We start from the raw sequence: 14867 nt of genomic DNA on the forward strand, positions 1-14867 counted from the left end.
TTCCGCACTTTTTATCTTCATTTTGTCCTCAAATCGTCTTCCTGAAAGCACCAACGCAACCTTTTCCATATTCTTCTCCTCTCCTCTCCTTCACTTAATTATCCTCACCTCTCCTCTACCTTCTTTGGGTTGTTATTTTTCGGGAGGGTGCGGGTTAACAAGCTAATTTTTTTATATTTTTTAATTTTGGGTGGGTCTCATCACCTCATGTGTTTTTATGTATCGCTCCCCTCCAGCTCCTCCCCCATCTTCTGGCCCTCCCTCTACACTCACAACAGGAGGCAGCTCCACCTTGTCCAAGAAGAGGCCTCCGCCCCCCCCTCCTGGACACAAACGCACCCTGTCTGACCCACCCAGCCCGCTCTCTCACAGTCCACACAGTAAAGGGGGCTTGACTGGGGGTGAGAAGCAAAGCACACGTTACGTTAATGAGGGGGCTGCAGGCCTGAAGCATGAATGGCGGGACTCTCCAAAAAAAAAAGATGCAGGAAGAAAAATAATCTTAACTCAAAGTCGTCTTACTAGCTTTTTTTTTTTGGAGCTTTTAACCATTTTTTGCATGTTTAGCTCGATGTGGTTGAAAGGTCCAACAACAACAACAACAACAATAAAAAAAGCTTGCAAATCGACTTTGAGTTAAGATTATTTCATTAAATGTTAAAGTTAAGTTTAAATTAAGATTTCTTTCGGATTATAGTTTTATTGTTTATAATTTTACAGAGTTGCACAAATGTATGGGTGCCTGTTTTATCTCTTTGTGCAGTTTTAAGGTGTCAAATGATGATGATATGAACATATGAACTTTACATGGATATGTGAAGAAAAATAGAAAATAAATTCTCTGAAATCAATATTTTTATATATATTTAGTAAATAAATCATGATGTGGGCTTAAATGGAGTCACAGTACCAATTAAACCCACTTTATTCATCAAATATCTTTATTTTATATTCCAAAATCTACATGAACTAATGAATACATTTTCAAATGAGAGATAAATGTTGCTTTATAAGAAATGATCTCCCTTATAAATCATGTCAGTATCCATGAAAAACAGCTGGACTTAGATTTTGGTGTTTAATGGGAACATTTACCCTAACAGCTGATCTTAGATCTTAGGAAGGAAGAAAGGAAGGAAGGAAGGAAGGAAGGACAGAAGGAAGGAAGGAAGGCAGGAATGAGGGAACGAACAAACTAAGAAAAGAAAGAAGGAAGGGAAGAAGGACAGATAGCAGGAAGAAAAGAAGGAAGGTAGGAAGGAAGAAAGGAAAGAAGGAAGGAAGAAAGGTAGGTAGGGAGAAAGGAAATAAGGAAGGAAGGAAGGTAAGAAGAAAGGAAGGAAGGAAGGAAGGAATGAAGAAAGGGAGGAAGGAAGGAAGGACAGAAGGAAGGAAGGATGGAAGGACAGATGGAAGGACAGAAGGAAGGAAGGAAGGACAGATGGAAGGACAGAAGGAAGGGAGGAAGGACAGATGAAGGGAACATTTAACAGCTGAAAACATTGGTTAGAAAATTAGAAAAGTAATCAAATGTAAAAAAGTAAGTTTGATGAAGTCATTGAAATAGTTACATTACTTATTACATCTTAAATAGAGTAACTAGTAATCTGTAACCTATTACATCTCCATAGTAACCTTCCCAACCCTGCATATAGTTTTAATTTTAAGTTTATATTAATTTATCTATAATATTCTTGTTTTTGGTCCAAATTAAAGCTGCAGTCTTTCAAAATTTAAACCTATATCTTGGAAATTGGTAATGTTGCTAACTCAAATATGACATAAAAAGATGCATTTCACTACTTTTTAGAGACTATTGATCTAATAAACATCCATAAATTAAAACCAAACACCTTTAAACTGCATAAACAGACATCAGTGACTCTTTCTCCGTCTGGGTTTTGATCTGAACTTCTTATCACCACCACGTGGAGACAGAGGGGAACGAAATCAAATGCACCTCAAGTCATTTTTTACTTCCAGTCTCGTGTCCCGTAGGTGTATTATACGGGGGACGTTTTTTTACCCCTACTTGTTATCATTTGTCCTCTGTGGTGTGTTTGTGCTTCCTGTGTCCCACATGACGCCCTGCCGCTAATTAAACCGTGACGCTCAGTCCAGCCTCATGGAAAGCTCAGCCAGATGACGCCTCCCCTCATTGTTTTTATTTTATTTTGTTTTATTTAAAAAAAAAACCATCATAGCATGTTTAATTTATTCCCACATTTATATCAAATTAATCTCTTTTTTTTGGTCGGCGCTCTTGTGAACTGTGTTGAATAATCTTGTTTGTCGTCGTCGTTGATAAAACTTTAGGAAGCGACTCGACTCCGCCTCCCGTCAGCAAGATGTCTCCGGTTTCTAACAAGTTTGAAGGCATTCCTCAGCAGCAAAGGTACGACACAGTCATCTGTCTCAAATGTACCAGCATCTTCTTTTAATGTGAATTTAACATGAATTTATTTTAACACTCTTTTCCCAGCACTACTTCAAGCAACACAAAGTCTACACTTGGTCCAAGGGTTCTTCCCAAACTACCTCAGAAAGGTGAACGTTTTATTTATATAAGTAATCAGCTCCTCTCCCAGGGTTTTTATTCTAGGGCAAATCCTATTTGCTTTTATATGCTCACTCATTCTCAGAAAATATGGAATCATAATCCACTTGCATGCAGATGATACACCAATTTATTTTCCCCTAAAACTAAAACTAACTCCCTTACAACCATTGTTGAACTGTTCAAAGGACATTCGAGCCTGGATGGCCTTAAACTTTAATGAAAACAAAACTGAAATATTGATTATTGGACATATATATTATTTCCCCTCATATGGACCTGAGCCCACTGTTAAAAATCTAGGTGTGATTATTGACAGTGATTTTAAATTGGACCAACAGATAAATTCAGTGGTGAAATCCAGCTTTTTCCAGCTCAGGCTTTTATCTAAAGTCAAGTTCTGTTAGCCAGGCCTCATTTTCTTCTAAAATGCTGCAGCTCGAGCACATTTCCCTTGTACTGGCCTCCCTGTACGTCTTTAAGATTGATTTTAAATGTTTACTCTTTGCCTTTAAATCACTAAATGGGCTCCAACATATCTCTCCAATCTTTTACAACCACATGTATGTTTTGTAGTTGTGTCAAGATCAAGATTGAAGCACAGGGGAGATTGAGCCTGTTCAGTTGTAGCCACTCAAATGTTCGGATGCCTGTTTTTAAATCCCGTCTTAAAACACATTTATATTCTTTAGTTTTTAACTCAGAATGAGAGTTGTCTAGACTAATTGTTGTATTTTGCTATGCTGTTCTTTTTAAATGTGCTTTATTAATATATTTGACGATACTTATTATTGAAAAGCTAACTGTGTGTTAATCTCTGCAGTGGCATTGCGGAAGATCGACACCATACACCACCCCTCTATGGATAAGCCCAGCCTTCCTCCAGAAGTCTTCCAGAAGTCTCCTCCGGGAGCCGAGACCCCTCAGAAGGCTCCTCTGGCGGAGCGGCCCCAGCTGGGAGATTTGCCTCCGAAGCCGCAGCCGTCTGATCTCCCCCCGAAGCCCGGAGAACTTCCTCCGAAGCCGCAGCTCTCCGACCTCCCTCCTAAACCTCAGCTGGGAGACCTCCCGCCCAAACCCCAGCTCAAAGACCTCCCTCCGAAGCCTCACCTCTCCGACATCCCCCCGAAACCCGGAACGGCCGAGTCCGTTCCCAGACCGCCTCCCGGAGAGACGGCGCCGAAGCCTCAGACGCAACCTCCGCCTCCACCTCAACCGCAGCCGCAACCTCAACCTCAAGACTCGCCGTCACCCAATCAGCAGGCCAATATAGTGACCCCCCCTCAAGCAGCTGCGGAGGACACCAACGGGACCCCGGCAGGGACCGCGGAGACTCCTGTACCGCTGCCGAGGAAGATTAACACGGTACGGAAGCGCTCGCTGCTTCATTTCATCACTATTTTCATTTTTTACTGCTTTAATGTGGAGATTTTTGTTTCTTAGGACACATTTTTTACCCTCCTGCTGTAATTTTTGGACACATTTTAAAACATTGAGCCTTGTTTATATATCTTGGGAATATTAAAGCTGGATACGCCAAATATTTTCGTGGTATTGCAGCAACAGAAATCTGCTGTGGCCCAAAAAGCCTCTAACCCCAACACACTTTTACCATGTTGATAATCACCACATCATTTTTTTTGCTTCATTATCAAATCCATTTATTGCTTATTAACTCTCACATACTGTTCATATTCTACCCTCTCAGGTTGTTACCCTTCATAAAAAGTGTCTATATACCAATATCAATAGTCAATAATCTATCTGACTGATCAATAAATGTGATTAAACCTTGATTCATGTCTCAGAGAGCAGAGAGAGTGTAGTTTTTAGCTTTTACACCACTAAACATCTCCTATCACACAATATCATGTCCTATTTTACCTAAGACATGAACATATAACATAGCAATAATGATTTAAATGTTATTTTATTGGTAGTTTTGAGTCTCTTTAGTCTCTCCATCTCATTGTTACTACGGTAACTAGTTGTTTTTAGTTGTTTTTCATCTCTTTTTGGTAGCAATTAGGTTTATTTAGTCAATTAAAGTCTCTTTTAGTCATTTTTATGTCTCTTTTTTGTATTTTTTAGGTTTCTTTAGTCAATTTATGTCTCTTTTAGTCATTTTTGTATCTCTTTTTGGTGGTTAAATGTTATTTTATTGAAAGTGTATTTTGTATTTTTGGAGAAAAAACATCTCCTATCACACAATATCATGTCTTATTTTACCTAAGACATGAAAATATAACATAGCAATAATGATTGAAATGTTATTTTATGTAAACTGAAAATTACAAGAACTTTATGGAGCTGTGGGGTTTATTGTATAACCATTAGAGCCATCAGAAATCCTCATAACTACTATCTTATTAAAACTATTAACTATTCATTTAACTTAAAGACATGTCAGTAGATATAGCCTCAATGGACCAAAATTCATAGCATCTATACAAAAGTAGTAGCATTTTTATGAATGGTTAACTTCCTTCTGATGTGCAGGTTGGTACTATTGTAACCATGATGTAAAGTCTATGGGTTGAGCAGTGGGAGAAACACTACTGAGCTTATTCAGCCGGCTGCAGAACATATAAGTGAACCTGGAAGCTTAAAACTTATTTTAGCTCGTGAGCCAGGCGAGAAAATCTCATTTATAAATTGAATCAGCGCCATCTTTGAGTCCAGTATCCAGTTTCTAATATACTTAGATGAATACTTGCTAGCAGTCATCGTCTTCTTCTTCTTCTTCTCTGCTTTTTCTGGTGTTTTACTGCGTTTTTTGGCACATTAACAAGACGTGAAGTGCATGTGCTTCCTCATATGTGCTCATAATAGAAATAAAACAAGGATCCAATCATAAAACCTTTGATTCATAACACTAAGAGTGACCTCATTACATATTTCACACTTCTGCTGTTGTTTTTCAACATATTAGTCATTTTACTTTCCGTTGACACAGAGCTGTCACAGGTGGGCTTTTTGTTCCTACTTCTGACTGTTTAGTGTCAATAACTGAAATGTTTTTACATCACACACATCATCAGAAACAGTTAACCATCAGAGGACTTCAGATTACTCCCAAATATCCAAAGGGCATGAAATATTTCCACTTATGCATGACCATAAAATGTGAGTTTGGTTAGTTGGCTCCTCTATTTTTCCTTTGATGGGTATTTCCTGTAAATTTAAAAAGCATTTCTTTTCCCCTCACTCTGTTAAAGTTTAGAGATCAGCAACTTTTGCACTTTGCTTTTATGATTTTTATGCTTGTTTTTTGATGATTTCAGGTCACAGTGGGATCACCAAATTAGATTAAAGCATGTGTGTGTGTCAGCAGTTTTTAACACTTTTAACTCTGTGTACCTGCAGGGGAAGAGCAAAGCCCGCCGGGTGAAGACGATCTACGACTGCCAGGCTGACAACGATGACGAGCTGACATTTGTGGAAGGAGAGGTGATAATAGTGACAGGAGAGGAGGACCAGGAGTGGTGGGTAAGTCTCTAAACATCAACAACACGACACTCAAATGAACCCTTGAATCATTTAAAAAAAAAAAAAAAACACTTCATGCTCCTTTTTTCTCTCCAGATCGGGCACATTGAAGGAGATCCGGACAGAAAAGGAGTGTTCCCCATGTCTTTTGTGCACATCCTGAGTGACTGACAGCCAGAAAGACTTGCACTACGCCTCTCCCTAAATTTGGGGAGCTCCTGTAAATAGCTATTAAAAAAACACCTCTTGTCACTCGGCAAGTGTCCCTAAAGGTAAAAAACAAAAAAAAAAGAAGAAACCCAAGAAGGCTCATCTAACCATGGATGCTTCGCTTCATCCATGCTGTACAAAGAATGTGTGTATTCTTCCTCTCTACCAGTATTATCTTAACCCTTATAGCACGGCTGTGACGAAGCCACTCTCAAAACCCTAGCACTTACCTTAAAAGTCTATGTTTAATGCTGTTACTGTGTATATATGTATGTAAATATATATATTTGTGTGTGAGTGTATATACATGTTTTATTGTACAAAACATGTACCATTGCTCTCTCTACCTGTCAGATTGAAACATCGAGGGGCAGTAGAGGTCGAATTTTATCTGTATTATTAATTTTACTGGCCCTCGAAGTAATTATCAGCTTATATTTCTGGAAAAAGGACAAATAAGAAAAAGGAATGTGAAATAGGTCATGTCACTATTTGTGTCTTGCATCCCTGTTTACCACCATAATTGACTGATGAGGCAGAGGAGTCTCCCCACTAATCTCTCTCTCTCTCTCTCTCTCTTTTCATCCCCCTCTGAGATGAATTTCATTAAATGTACTCCTTGTTCTTGCTTGCTTTTGTGTGTACACGTATTATGGTTGTTTTACAGTAATAGAAACCTGCTGCTACTGTGTGGTGGATTAGCAAAGCCTGTGGTTCACTGTCGGTCACTAATTTACTCCTTGTTACACTGTTCACTGTATGTTAACCCTCTCCCTCCCTCTCTCTCTGTGTGTGTGTGAGTGTGTGGGTGAACTCGACGTCATCTCCACAGCCCCCCCCCCCCCCCCCTTCCTCCTCCGCTTGACCTTTTTCTGTGCACGGTGTAACAATGACTGGAAATTGAGTGGAGTGCTGCGTTCAATACGCTCACCTCAGGGTTTGAAGAGCCACTATGAAATAAAAAGCAGGAAAAAATTTAAAAAAAATAAATAAATAAATAAATAAAGAGGTATCCTGTTTGTTTGAAGCCACTATTAACGACAAGTACAGGGCGGGGGGGGGGGCTTTAAAAAGAGGACATCTTAGCAATAACTTGATTTTCTGACAGGCTGGAAGTTTCACAACAACCTGTGTTCACAGATTCAGTGTCTTGTAAAACCTCATGAGCTTGAATTTTTTCTTTTTTTTGTCTGTTTTATCTTTTTTTTAATTTTTTTTTTTTAGTTGGAGTCATGTTAATATCATTCCACGTTACTGGATTCAGAAGATGTCTTTTTAGATGAAAAGGGGGTTGGACTTGTTAAACGGCCGGTGAGCCAGATGTATTTTCACCCAGTCCTCACTGACTTGCAGTTCTTCCCCATGTTAAGGAACAAACCCATCAACCCATTGTATCATTAAAAGTGCTGTACTTAAAAACCCTGAGGCTGCTTTTTTCCTTTTCTCTTACACACACATTTTAAAGTCTCTCTGGTTTGTGCCTCCCGTTGGAATTTCAAAAACTCCAGCGTAAGAAGAGGAAAGAGCATTTTTTCTAAGCAGCTTATTCGAGTGTGCTGTTAAGACTCACGTTAAACAAACACCATTATTCTCTGGCGGAGAGTTCAGCCAGTTTAAAAAAAAAAAAAAAAAAAAAAAGACCCTTAAATCAGCAGTGGTGAAGAAGTATACTTAGGAGGTAAAAGTAGAAAACTGTCATTAAAAAGATACTTGATTACAAGTAAAAAAAAGTCCTGAATTCAAAATATTATTTATGTAAAAGTACAATCAGCAATTACTTCAACTACTCATTATGCAGACTGGCTTCTTTTGGCGTTATATAATTTTATAAAGTTTTGTTTTTTCCATGAACACATGCATGAAAGAGCATTTTAATGTAGTTTTTTGATACTTTAGATAGTTTAAGTGCATCATATTAAAGTTATAGTACACTATAAAGCACCTTTTGCACATTAATGCAGCTCAGAGTGCAATAAACTTTTAAATGAAGCAGACAATTTACTAGTTAATATATAATTTTATGCAATATCTCATCTGAAAATGAACTTGTAGCTTCACTTTTATACTGTATAAATACAGTGGAGTAGAAAGGATAATATTTTCCTCCTGAAATGTAGAGTTGAAGTACAAAAACTGCTTAAAATGGAAATTTGTACTCATTTAAAATGGTTAAATCCTACCACTGATACTCATAATTGCCCTAAAAGTGCATGGTCAGGTTGAAGAATTTGATTTTCATGCAAAAAAAAGTGTCAGATTACCTTGTAAAAAACTCTTCCTTCCTAATTATAATACAACTGAATACACAAGTTTTCATTTCGGTTGTTTCACTGCTGCATAAAGTGAGTCTACTTCACTGAACAGTCCCTTCTAGTGTTAATTAGACTGCTTTTAAACCATCTTTATCTCAAATTTAAGTCAACAAACTTCACCTTTTTCTAGATTAAACCCATAAAAACTGCCTCCTAGTGTTAAACTTCAACATGAACCAACAATAAAGATGAAAACATTTGAATTTAGAGGCTTAAAAATCATCATTTCAACACAAAGTTCCTCTCCAAATCTTTTATTTTGGTACCTCAACAAATCTCATTGCAACCAAAATACATCCAATAATAATAACACTTCTTTTTGGATTTAAGATTAAACAAAAAAGGGAATTAACACTTTTTAAAAAGGACAAAACATAAATACTTTGTGTCACAACACAAAAAACTGCATCTTAAATAATTAATAAAATAAAGAAGTCATATAAAGCAGTTATACCAGAATAACTGGTAAACACAAACTAAAGCTTATTTACACACTTGAGGTTTGAGTGGAGCTTTTGACCCGTGGTCCTTCTCCACTGACTTGATGACGCCCACAGCGACCGTCTGCTTCAGGTCTCGGACTGCGAAGCGACCTGAGAGAGAAACAAGAACGTTAGATTTAAAGAGACACTGATGCACAAGATATAAAGATAACATCCTGTTGTCCTCGAGTCAAGGAAGGAAGGATGGAAGGGAGGGAGGAGGGGAAGAAGGAAGGAAGGGAGGGAGGAGGGAAGGAAGGATGGAAGGGAGGGAGGAAGGAAGGAAAGGAGGGAGGGAGGAAGGGAGGAGGAAGAAAGGTAAGGAGGGAGGGAGGAAGGAAGGAAAGAGGAAAGGAAAGAAGGAAGGGAAGGAGGAAAGGAAAGAAGGAAGGGAGGGAGGAAGGATGGAGGAAAGAAAGTAGGGAGGAAAGAAGGGAGGGGGAGAGAGAAAGGAAAAGAGGAAGGGAGGAAAGAAGGAAGGGAGGGAGGAAAAGAAAGGAAGGAGGAAGTAAAGGAAGGAAGGAATGAGGGAAGGAAAGAAGGCGGGAGGGAGAAGGAAGGACACAAGGAAGGGAGAAAGGGGGATGGAGGAAGGAAAGAAAGAAAGGATGAAAGAGAGTAAGGAAAGAAAGAAAGAGAAGGGAGGGAGGAAGGACAGACGGAAGGAAGAAAGGGAGGAAAGAAGGAACAGTCAAAACAGACGGAGTCATACTTTACCTAAAGGAGGATATGTGAAGAAGCTCTCCACACACATGGGCTTGATGGGAACCAGTTTGACTGTAGCAGCGTCTCCAGACATCAGGATCTGCGGGTTGTCCTCCAGTTTCTTGCCCGTGCGGCGGTCGAGTTTCTCCCTCAGCTCTGCAAAGCGGCAGGTGACGTGGGCGGTGTGGCAGTCTAGGACCGGGGTGTATCCGGTTTTAATCCTCCCTGGATGGTTCAGGACGATCACCTGAAGACCAAGAAGGGAAAAAGTGACTTAAATATGTTTTATTGTTCCTATAATAGTCAAATATTTGCTTTTAAGAAGGCAGAATGATGCAGAAGGGAAGTTTTGTGCTAATTGAAAATCCAATTAATGGGGGCAGGCCTACAAGCATGATTTGTGACATCACAGCTAGTTTGGGAGCCAATCATGCTCCAATATTCAATTTACTAAAGAGCCCATTTACAGTAAAGTAGACATTGTGTATCTACCAGTTAACCCTTTACATACTGTTCATATTCTGACTTGTTTTCTGTCTCTGCACCAATTCCCATTCATAAATTCCCCAATCAGTCATTAATAAATGTTTAACTGTATTCTATTCATTTATAATAATACAAAAAGACCTTTACAAATCACTATTTTAATAGTCCAGCAGAACATTTTATAGAAAATGATGAAAACATATTTGAAAGCTGATTTTTTTTTTAAATTTTGTAATATACACAAGTCAAATTTAGGCATCAGCTGCACAAAAATTGACCAAAATGATGCATTTTATTTCCTGTTTTGTATATTCAGGGTCACATTAGTGAAAATCCACCTTGCAGAAATGTGTATATGGTGTTTTTAAAGCTCTCAAAAGTAAAAATGGGTCAAATTCGGACAGTATGTAAGGGGTTAAACTTTTATAATTGATTATATTTAATGAGGAACAGTACATTACATGTTTAATTAGAGTATTTTATATACATCTTATAATATGTCTGGAGGAGGGGATATCTTTTAAAAACCCAACCTGAGCTTCGAAGCTGCTGACATCAGAGGGGGGATCCTGCTGGGCGTTTCCGGCGACGTCACCTCGCCGCAGGTTCTTCACCGCCACGTTTTTAATGTTGAAGCCAACATTGTGTCCCGGTAGAGCCGTCTCCAGCCCCTGGTGGTGCATCTCAATGGACTTCACCTCAGCGGTGAGCTTGGCGGGGGAGAACATCAGGGTCATACCTGGTTTCAGGACGCCGGTTTCGATCTTCCCCACAGGCACGGTCCCAACACCTGAAAAAAACAAAGAAAGTGCATTTAGATTTAGTTAAAAGCCATTTTATAATCAGTTATTCATATGAGACACATTTGATTGCATGATTGGTTATTGAGTTTAACCCTTATATACTGTTCAGGGTCCAATTTGACATTTCTTTTAGGTGGACTACTCCCTAAATATGACCCACCAATGGAAAATAAATGCATCTTTTTTTAGTTTTGAGTAGCTAATGTACAAATTTGACTTGTATTTATTGAGAAAAATTCAAAAATCTGCATTAAAACAGGTTTTCCTTCCCATAAATAGAATACGATGATCGCTTCATTAAGGATTAATCTAACATTTATTAGTGACTGATGGGGAATTTATGGATGTTAATTGATGTAGAGATTAATTATGAGTCAGAATATGAACAGTATGTAAGGGTTCAAAGGCTTTGCAACTAGATAAATGAAAAGGGAGTCTTTGTGCACCATCTGACCTCCAATTTTGTAGACGTCCTGCAGAGGTAACCTTAGTGGCTTGTTAATGGTGCGCACTGGTGGTTGAATGGAGTCCAGGACTTCCAGGAGAGTTTTCCCATTTGCATTTCCTTCCCTTCGCCTGGACTTCCAGCCTTGAAACCAGGGCATCTGCAAAGAGACGTCACTTCTTCTAAACCATTTTCATGCCAGTTTTTTATAGATTTTAGGCCTTAAAAAAGGGAGAGAAACCCCCTCATTACCTTCTGAGTTGCAGTGATCATGTTTTCTCCAGTCCAGCCAGAGATTGGAACAAAAGGGACGCTGGTGGGGTCGTAGCCAATCTTCTTGAGGAAGCCGCTCACGCCTCGGACGACTTCGTCAAAGCGTTTCTGGCTGTACGGCGGCTCGGTCACGTCCATCTTGTTCACGCAGACGATGATTTGCTTCACACCCAGAGTGTAAGCCAGCAAGGCGTGTTCTCTGGTCTGACCGCTCCTCGATACGCCGGCCTCAAACTCTCCTTTAGCTGCAGAGACCACCAGGAGGGCCACATCAGCCTGAAATTATAACATAACAGTCAAAAACACGTGCATATAAGTAGTGTTTGTGTTCAAATTAAATGTTACTTTAATGCCTTTCTTGCCTGTGAGGTCCCTGTTATCATGTTTTTGATGAAGTCACGGTGGCCCGGAGCATCAATTATAGTCATGGAGAATTTCTGCGTGTTAAATTTCAGCAGTGAAATGTCAATGGTGATGCCTCGCTCCCGCTCAGCTTTCAGCTTGTCCAACACCCAGGCGAATTTGAAGGAACTCTTCCCCATCTGTAAAGAAAAAAACAGGTTTTTAGGATGTAAGTTAAAGTGTTTTATTGCAAGTTTCCACCCTGCTCACCTGTGCTGAGGCCTTCTCAAACTTCTCCAATCTTCTCTGATCAATGCCACCACATTTGTAGACCAGGTGGCCGGTGGTGGTTGACTTTCCACTGTCCACATGGCCGATAATCACCACGTTAACATGAATCTTCTCTTTTACCATTTTTAGGTTTTTTTTTCTTTGGTTAACTACTGCAGCTTTTTCTGGGATGAAATGTCACGTTCTCTCCTCCAAAGTTTTCTTCTATCAAATGGGGTTCAGCAGCATCTGTGGGTTTCTTTTATTAGGTTCAACTGGACGCTAATTGAAAACAGGTGTGCTGCTTCATTAAGCTTCAGTAGAGGCTGTTGTTGATTGGTGTAACCTGAACTGAAAGTGTTGAAAGTTTGACTCAAAGCGGCTCTAAAAATCAGACCAATAAAACACTAAAAAAGATGAAAGATTCTTCAGAAATGTTCATATATCAGCAGTAAGATTATAGATTTTGCACAAAGGTTTCAGCTCGAGCTTTTCTTCACTTTGCAGCAACAAACATATAAAAAGTCAGTCGTCTTTTTAAAGTCTCCCAACTATGGATCACCTAATGGTCTCAGATTACAACCAGGTGTGTTGTGTGGAGATTAAGAGAGTCTTTGAGGAGCCTTAATAAAGAGCCTTTCATCAAAGAAACTCTGATTGCGCCCAAAAAAGCACCTAAAAGTCAATAAACAGACTTAATATTAAAGAGAAAAGATGTTTATCTGTGTGCCAGTAAAATGGGAAATAAGGAAATGGAAACTTTACTAAAATCCTTTGAAAGATGAGACTGGAAAATGTCCATATTTTTTATTAAAAAGTGATCAAAAATGTAGTTATGCTTGAGTAGATGTAGTGAATTAGTCCAAAAAAAGCTTTTTCTTATACATTTAAATGATAAAACAAACACTGTATTTACTATATTTGATGCTATAAGGGTGTTTTCACAGTTTCACAGTCTAAGATGTGCACATACAAATGTCATATTGTGACACCGCGACGAGTTCGGGCAGCCAATCATGATCCAAAATGCAACTTACACAAGTGTGATGTGGTAACCTGAAACCTCCAGTACAAGAAGGCATATTTGTTTTTGTCCTGTAGGTAGTTAAAGGTAGTAGATGTGCAGCAGCCAGGTGTAACCCTTCCTCCTGTTCATATACTGACTATTAAAAGATCTCCTTTCAAATGTGCTTTCAGTGTAAGTGAAGGAGGACAAAGTGGTCTGAAGCTTAATATGAGGCTTCAGCAGTCTAGTTACAGTATGAGTTATGGATATCTGACACATTTACAGTCTTTTTAAGCATCTAATTCCCTCTTAGTGTTTCCTTGAAGAGCTGTGGTGAAAGTATAGTAACACAAAGAGGGACTTTGGCACTAAAAAGACTGTAACGTTGAAAGATATCTACTTGATTTGACTCATTTGGACGACTGAAGCTTCATATTAGCTTCAGATAAACTCTTATATATAATTTTAGACACAGAAATAAGGACGACTGTGGATTTTTTCCCCCCAACACTTACATTGTAAGTGCATAATGAATATGTCAATATGAACCAGGGACGTACTAGTATTAAATCCTCCTGTTTTCATGATAATCACATTTCTTGAAATCCTACTATTAGTGCTAAAATGTAGCTTAATTCAACAGTGGTCTGAATATTACAGCTTTGTTGGACTCTGCATAAGAAATAACGACAAGAACTGTTTATTAATGGTAAAGAAAAGTAGACTTTAACGCTTATATACTGTTCAGGGTCAAATTTGATGCATTTTTCTACATTTGAGAGCTGTAAAAACACCATATACACATTTCTGCAAGGTGAACTTTGTCTAATGTGACCCTTAATATACAAACATTTTAATAAAATGCACCATATTTTTGCTTTTGTGCAGCTGATCAGCATTCAAACATGCTGCTGTATTCTTCATATTATATAAAAATGTCCTCCTGAACCATAAAATAGTGATTGTAAATGTCTTTTTATCCATAAATAAATATAATACACTCTTCATTAAGGACTAATCAAACATTTATTAATGACTGATGGAGAGTTTTATGTATATGAATTGGTGCAGAGACTAATTTTGAGTCAGAATATGGACAGTATGTAAAGGGTTAAATGCAGCTCAGTGTCTCCTAGATCCAAAACAGATATTTATATTTTTGAAATTCATATTTTTTCTGTTTTATCTGCATAATAACAGATAAAATGGTCTCTTGAAAGTCTTCAGAGGGAGCTTTTAGTTACTTTAGTCCTGCTCTCTGGAACAAACTACCAGATAACTTGAAATTATTCACTATAATTTCCACTAATGTTTAAAAGAAAACCTCAAAACTGTTTTTTTCTGGCTTATGACTCATCAGTTTCTTACCTGAGCGTGTTTGGTCTGTCATAGGCGACTTATGGGGACAAACTTCACACTTTAAGGACCAATTAATTGGACACAACTTGTCAAATTGGGGGTAAAATCCGTGTCCCTGTTTAGTAAAA

The 14867-nt window shown here is 38.5% G+C and overlaps 2 protein-coding genes across 2 annotated transcripts in view; one reads left to right on the top strand and one right to left on the bottom strand.

Moving 5' to 3' along the window:
• asap1b (ArfGAP with SH3 domain, ankyrin repeat and PH domain 1b) overlaps positions 1-7308 on the top strand; it is a gene marked incomplete in the record, with an annotated part of 78567 nt that extends 71259 nt beyond the window's left edge. The window contains 6 exon segments of the mRNA XM_062441805.1: positions 237-401; positions 2317-2395; positions 2483-2547; positions 3381-3922; positions 5924-6046; positions 6143-7308. Of these exon segments, the coding sequence (XP_062297789.1) occupies positions 237-401; positions 2317-2395; positions 2483-2547; positions 3381-3922; positions 5924-6046; positions 6143-6217 (1049 nt within the window).
• A 1743-nt stretch (positions 7309-9051) lies between these two features.
• eef1a1l3 (eukaryotic translation elongation factor 1 alpha 1, like 3) lies at positions 9052-12518 on the bottom strand. The gene is made up of 7 exons (XM_062441164.1): positions 12375-12518; positions 12125-12304; positions 11742-12038; positions 11499-11649; positions 10775-11031; positions 9768-10002; positions 9052-9161 (listed from the first exon to the last, which is right to left on the bottom strand). The coding sequence occupies exons 1-7, from the start codon at positions 12516-12518 to the stop codon at positions 9052-9054; spliced, it is 1374 nt and encodes a 457-aa protein (XP_062297148.1).
• Positions 12519-14867: the final 2349 nt, after the last annotated feature.

This window comes from Scomber scombrus, chromosome 20, assembly GCF_963691925.1.
Source record: "Scomber scombrus chromosome 20, fScoSco1.1, whole genome shotgun sequence".
Lineage (NCBI taxonomy): Eukaryota > Metazoa > Chordata > Actinopteri > Scombriformes > Scombridae > Scomber > Scomber scombrus.

Bases quoted from the DNA above. Each gene is read 5' to 3' on its own strand.
- eef1a1l3 (XM_062441164.1), bottom strand. From the start codon at position 12,518: ATGGTAAAAGAGAAGATTCATGTTAACGTGGTGATTATCGGCCATGTG. The intron at 10,003-10,774 runs GTTGGGTTTTTA...CTTGGTCTTCAG, and splicing joins TCAGCAGCTTCGAAGCTCAG to GTGATCGTCCTGAACCATCC. The intron at 9,162-9,767 runs GTAAAGTATGAC...TTTCTCTCTCAG, and splicing joins CTTCACATATCCTCCTTTAG to GTCGCTTCGCAGTCCGAGAC.